Source organism: Limulus polyphemus, unplaced genomic scaffold (assembly GCF_000517525.1).
Source record: "Limulus polyphemus unplaced genomic scaffold, Limulus_polyphemus-2.1.2 Scaffold31, whole genome shotgun sequence".
In the NCBI taxonomy this organism is placed as follows: domain Eukaryota; kingdom Metazoa; phylum Arthropoda; class Merostomata; order Xiphosura; family Limulidae; genus Limulus; species Limulus polyphemus.
In genome coordinates, this window is record NW_013665641.1 from 57,328 (window position 1) to 64,314 (window position 6,987).

Genomic DNA, 6,987 nt, shown 5'->3' on the forward strand with positions numbered 1-6,987 from the left:
CTGAGATATACTATAGTTGTCACCCAGTTCACTGCAATATATTTTTTTATTGTTTGAGGGGTTAAAGAACTTTATTAAATCTTGTAAGAACCTGTTGAACTTGGCTCTATAAAGAGGATGTAGTGCAGGAAGTTTTATTTTAAACATCTCTGACTAACAAAAAAAAAAATTGTATTCATGTTATATCTACTAATCATTTATGTGGTTATAAATTTTCATAACTAAATTATTTGTAAAATACAACCAAATAGTTTAGTTTGTTTTGCACAAAAAAATGATGATAAAATGTTGTTATGAATGCTCATGGATTTAAGGGCAAATTATTGGTATGGTATTTTGTATTTGAATAGTGTAGGTAAATTTAATTTTGCACTTCTGAAACACCTCCAGAATTGTGATTGCATCTTCTAAAATTTGACTTTTCTTAATTAAGTTTACAGGTTTGCTACATCCTAGTTTGCACTGTAAATATATTTTCCTTAATTATTTTATGTATAGTTGTCATTAATCCAATTATGTAATGTTGATATTTTAATTATGCTAATTATTATGAATCAGGGCTACTTTTTCTTTTGTGATGTTATTTACAACAAACTATTATTTGAAATTTTGGTCCTTTAAACCCCTCATCAAAAATACTTTCGCATCTGTACAATATTATTCAGAAACATTATAAGCATTTCTTAGGCAAGTAGTTTGTTTTGTTTTCAATACTAGACACTGAGTGACAGCACTGATATGTTACTCCATTTCCTTATAATTAACCCTACTGTTTGTAGTGGGAATTACATGTTGCCACAAAAGAAAAATATGCAAATATATTTAATGGTTATTCTAGTACTCATCTAGAATGGTATGTTTACAGTTTACTGTTTCTCAATTGAATTTTGCAAGTGACACTTGTTAAATGTTTTCGTTTTTAGCTAGGTGTACAATAATGCCAAATGGTTTGGTAAAATTTTTGTTTATGAGGTACCGTAAATTGATGGCACTTGAAAAACTCACCCCTTAGGGATGTGAAGGTGTGCAAACTTCTATTTGAGCATTGGAAATGAAGCACTGGTGGTAAAAACAAAAAGTAAAGCAAGAATAGCTTGATACAATTTGTATGAATATACTTTTTTTTAACTTTTGACTACTGAATGTGGTTTTAGGTGATATACCTTTTTGCCAGACAGTTTTCTCAGTTCAGAAGCCACTACTTTTTCATAAACAAATTGTTTAATAGTAAAGGCATGAATAGGAACTTTGTTATAGTTATATTATTTAATAGCTTATGTTATTCAGCAACTTGTATTGTAATTTTAGGGGTGTGGATGAAAAGCACAATTTTGGACATTTAGATCATCGTCGTGAAAGAGGAAAAAATTTTCAAAGAAGAAGTAGTTCTTATTCAAGGGAATTAGAGCAAAGACAGAAAACTGTTCGTAGTTTCAGTGGAGATCGGCGTGAGATTGAATCTCATGGTACACGAGATATTGATGAACGACATGATGTTTCAGCTTACCATCAGAAAGACATGTTAGTATAGTAAACAGTAAAATAAAGTTAATAAATATATGTCTGTGCAAGTTTCAGAAAGTTATTAAAATACATTTTGATTAATATTAACAGTAAAATATTTTATAGTTCATTATTGGGCCTACAGAAGTTTATATTGAAGATGTCTTAGTGAGTCTAATTCAACAATATTTAATGTTAGGCTTATCATAGTTACCTTAATGTTTTCAGTGTACGTTATAATGTTGTATGGCATGAAAGATGTATATGAATACATGTTTCAAAGTGCAATGAGATAAAAGTAATCCTGGAGGAAAAAAAAAATGCAATTTATGAATTAATGTAGTATGATAATAGTGTATTTACACTTGCATATTCTAGTAAAATTAAAATATATGTGAACTGACATAGCACACAAATATTTTTATACATGTTGTTAAATTTTAATAGATATAAAGAAAAGTTTCTCGTGGTTTATTTTAATTTCAGAATTATATTGAAAGCAACATATCAGTGAGTCTTCAACAATTTGTTTGTACATAGTACTTAAGGTTGGATAAGATAAGCTCGGGATGAGACTTGTTTTTACAAAACTAAATTGCCTTCTATAGTTTTATTCATAAGGCTAGTATTGTAATGTATTGCTAATCTTTTACTTTTGTTTACTCCCCCTCATTATTATTATGCCTTGACATGACTTCTGTTGAATTGGATAATCTTTCTCCATCAGTGTGCTCTCTTTATTTCTTGATTGTGGATCAAGTATATTTTTCTGATATATAAGGGCTAGTTCCCAAGTTTGGACTGAATAGGAGAGTTATCCTTTGGACCATTACTTGTTCTTTGAAGAAGTAATAAAAATATTGAATGAGTTTGTTTTTCCTAAACACCCTTGAACATTGTTTCTCCTATTGTACTTATCCATTTTGTTTCTCAATTAACTTTTTCTGTGCTGATGATCATCTTTCAGTTGTAGAGTATACCTGCATATTAAATTTCAAGATTTAAGTAACAGTAATCATTATAAATTTGTTTCAACAATTTTTTTACTTGGAAATATTTTAAAATTAATAATTTGTCATTTATAACAGTTATTTGATGTTACTCAAAATTATTTAGCTGAACAGCTTCAAATAGTCTATCTGTAAATAACACTTTTACAATTTTTATAATTGTTCTGCTCATCCCAAAGCATTGATTTGTGCTTGATAAGAAACTGTCATTCCTTGAGAATATAATTATCAGTGTTTTGTTTCTGACATGATTTTCCTATTCTTTCTCTAAGATTTATTAGGACAACCTCTTATTTCTCATCCTTTTGTGATCTCACAGCAGTTGATTGAACAACTACTTATGAAACAGCTTTCAAGATAGCTTTAGACAAAAGTTTAAATACCAATGACTAGAAGAGATTACAAACTATTTACATCAGTGTGGTGTGACTAAAGTGGTTTGAGAATTAATTTATGGTTTAGTGGGAAAATTGACAAAAACTAGCTCATGCAGAGAAGAACAGTGAAATGTAGTGGGAAATTCTGAAGACTGAAGAACAAACCACAGCTAAGATCTGGGAAAATATTTACAGTTTCTTAAGACATTCTTTTCATTCCTGAGCATATTTGTATGTTAAATTTTATTTTTCTGGTAGCTACAGAAATAGTTTTCTGTGACATTAGGTGAGTCTTATTAAGTTTAGAGAATATGGCAGGTGATGGCAACATAAATTGAGCAACTCCTTATTTATTGAATATTATCATTAAATGTCACTTATTAAAAGAATGTAAAAAAACTAAAAGTACTTATAATAATTTATTGAAAAGAAGATGAATATATATTAAATATAAACTGATTTTGACCAAGAATATTTTTAGCAAAAATATTGCTGCCTAGTCTGAACTATCATCATTTTGAATGGTCAGGTCCTAGGTCTCCAATAAATACATCAATTTCTACTGTGTTTTTTTTATGTTTTATAGCTCTGAGTGGCAGCTTCTGCATTTGGCAAAGTTTCTCTGTTAGAATGTCTGATTGAAGTTGTATTATGTCAAAATATTTAGTCCATTTTTCCATTTCAATGAATTATTGCAGCATTTAGTTTTCTCACATTTTTTACTCGCTGTGTTTTTGTTTAATGTTCTGCCTCTTGTTAGGTTCTGATATTGTGTGATATATATCTGATTGGTTGTGAAGTTACAAGTCAAAAACTCATAATTAAATAAATGAGGATTGAATTTATATTTAATGTTCTATATTGTACTCTTCCATTTTCTAGAGAATTAGTTGATGTGATTCAGATGTGGTATGACCAACGTACATTCTATAGCATGACAGTTATGATTTTTACTGGTTTAGTAGTTGAAACAAAACAAAAATTCATAATATTTTTAAACTCAATACCTTACTAGCAAAAGCCTGAAAGATTAAGCCTATGACTATTAGATTATTACTAATCTTTTTTTTTCTTCACAAGATAAGAAAATCACCTTCAGCTCTTGGTTATTAGCTTTCAAATGAGATTGGTTTGTTACTGTAAATTCATTCCAGTTGCCAGTGAATAAGTCCTTCTTTTACCGTCTTTTTAAGTATATATATTAACTAAAAATTATTTGTAAGTTTTTTTGTGGATTAGACAACAGTTATTAATCATATCTGGTATAGGTAAAAGTAGTTTTAAAATGTAAATTACAACATTTCTTTTAATTGATTTTAGAATAATTTAAATATATATCAATCCAAATGAGGCATATTTTTTTACTAATTTCAAATTATTATTATGTATGTATGTATATTTGATAAATATTTTGTTTGGATTTATTTACAAGATTGCTTGTAAATGCCAAAAATAGTTTAAGATGTGTAATACAATTTGTAGGCAACACTTCAAAGTGTTTTAACATACAAACTTTGTATTAAGTGAAAGAAACTTTATATTTAGGAAACAGTATTTCCATTTGATTTGAACGAAGACTACTTTGTGATTTAAAGTATACATCTTCTTTTGCAAATATAAGATTTGTTTACTTGGAAATGTTGTATAGGGAACTCTGTGTTCTACCACTGAATGATTGTTATTTTTGTTTGTACAAGTGTTTTTAAATTATAAGTTTACCTGTGTGTTTTAATAAGTATTTAAATTTACATGCTGTTAACATTAAGTCTGATCTTTATTGTTTTTTTTCCAGATACTCTTCAGGGACAACTAGTCAACGCAAAGGGTTTGATACAAATCAAGGATATGGAAGAATTGACTCAGCAGTTGGAATTTACTCTAGAGAAAGTGGTGGTATGGATAGCAGGGGTTACCATTCAACTGAGCAGAGGTCCTCCAACACTACATTAAGTGAAAGATTCCGTTCCATAAATAATGAAACAAGTAGAAACTTGGAACCAAGAATGGTTTACACACAAGAAGATTTAGAGAAGATTACTGTTGGAATACACAGAAATGTCAGAGAACCTTCTCCAACTGTTCGCTGTATTGTAAATCCAGATGAAGTGAGATTTGCACGTCGACCTGAAGAAGGATCTCGGCCAATTTTTGACCGTGAAGAAATCAAATTGGCTGCAGTGGATTTGCGAGATGATGCTTATTTTGAGAGAAGAGTTGTAGCTGTTGTAAAATCTGAAGAAAAACATGCATCTTCACCAAAGAAGGAGAGACTTCCTTCTAAAGGAAACATTTATGAAAAGTCTAGACCAAACTACCAAACCTATCGATATGGTAATAATGGAAATAGTGTGCCTATGCACAATGAAAGATGGCAAGATCATTCTGTGAGGAGGGGAGATTCATCATTTAATGTGGATCGGGTATGTTGATGGCAGTAAGATTTCAGTTGACAAATTAAACATTTTGTGATTCAGGTTACTTGCTTTTATAATGTTAGATCTACTAAGACTTTTCCTTTTTTATCTTATTAATTTAGATCATAAGCATGATAATGCAGAAAACAGAAACATATATATGGCTTGAAATTTTTATTATTCAAAATTTACATACTTGAAAACATACCAAAACATTTTCTCATGTTTGTTTTGTACTTTTCAGTATTTGTATGGTATCTGTTACTACTTGCCATTTTTAATATAGTTTCCAGTAGAATAATTTCTGGGTCATGATCTTAATTCTGTCAACCAGGAAGTTGTAAATGTTCTGCTGTTTCAAGTTTCTAATCTTAATATGTTAATTTTTCTTTTCTTCAAAAAGAATAAGTAATTTATGTATTTTTCTCTATTTTTTATTTTGACTCAAGTTTTTATATTCAAACAGATTTAACCATCTCACAATATTAAATATAAGGAAATGGATATACACCACATTGGAATATTATCTTTTATTAAAACCTTTAATATTCCAATATGGCGTGTATCTGCTTTTTTTATGTTTAATATTGTGTATCAAAACATATGATAAGTAGACACTTCAAAACATATTTGACCATCTATTATATTTAAATCGTCATAGATATTTAGTTTAATTTTTATTTCACCAAAATATTATTGCTTTGTAATTGTATCCTGCCTTGTAAAGCCATAATTTTAACGTAATTGGTGTATTGTAGTAAATTTAATTTCCTAGTCATAGTTTTTTGCTTTTGTGCTTGTTCAACACTGGTATCAAATATCTATGGAATAACATCATTATTTCGTATGTTTTATTGAAATGCTGAATTAAATATCAAGATTGAGAATAAAAATACATAGTACTACATTCGTGGTAATGCACCAGACATTGGCTTTTGTAAGCTTTCTCTTTCCAGTTCATAGTATTTTTGATGAGGCTAAATTTTATCATTTATTAAAATAATTATTATTTACAAACATAAGACCACTTTTTGTTTTTCATACATTTGAACTGAGAAACTATACAAATTTTTATTCTTTGATTTTTAAGTATTGATGATTATATGCTATATTCAGGCATTATATATACCATCAGATGTTAGGTTTTCATGCTATTTACAGGGTGGTATTATTATTTGTTTCCTTCATGGCATAGAAAATGATACATCTACACCAGAATTTAGGTCTGTCAACAGTATTGTTTATACTACTGTTTGTACAATTTTTATATAATGTTAAGAGCAATAAGTAGTTTCACAGTCCAATTAAACTCATCCTGAAACAAAAGATATGTTAAAGATGTGTTTGTGTACCATTCTAGTAATCCTTCTCTCAACCCTTTCCAACAATTCAATGTCTTTCCTAAGGTAAGGAGCCCAAGACTGAACACACTGTTCCAAATGTGGCCTAACCAGTGACTGTACAATGAAAGTATAACCTCTTTAGACTTGTATTCAATATATTGATAGATTCAACCTAAAATCCTATTTGCCCTACCACTAGCAACAGCACACTGCTTGTATGGCTTTAGAGACTGATCGACTATTACACCAAGATCTCTTTCCTTCATAACACTTAAGGTTATTCCCATCCAAATTCTACTTTTAATTCAAATTATGATAACTCGCATGCATTAAAATCCAT

General features: G+C 29.2%; 1 protein-coding gene across 3 annotated transcripts in view; it reads left to right on the plus strand.

The window, feature by feature from the left end:
- The window catches only part of LOC106459981 (zinc finger CCCH domain-containing protein 13-like), a 69,931-nt gene that overhangs the window by 42,659 nt on the left and 20,285 nt on the right, over positions 1-6,987 (plus strand). For all 3 annotated transcript variants that reach the window (XR_002610687.1, XM_013919659.2, XM_013919668.2), the window contains exons 5-6: positions 1,309-1,521; positions 4,683-5,310. Coding sequence is in view for 2 of the 3 variants with exons in the window: in XM_013919659.2 (XP_013775113.1) it covers positions 1,309-1,521; positions 4,683-5,310 (841 nt within the window). In the remaining variant the exon portion in view is untranslated. The remainder of the gene's footprint in view (positions 1-1,308; positions 1,522-4,682; positions 5,311-6,987) is intronic.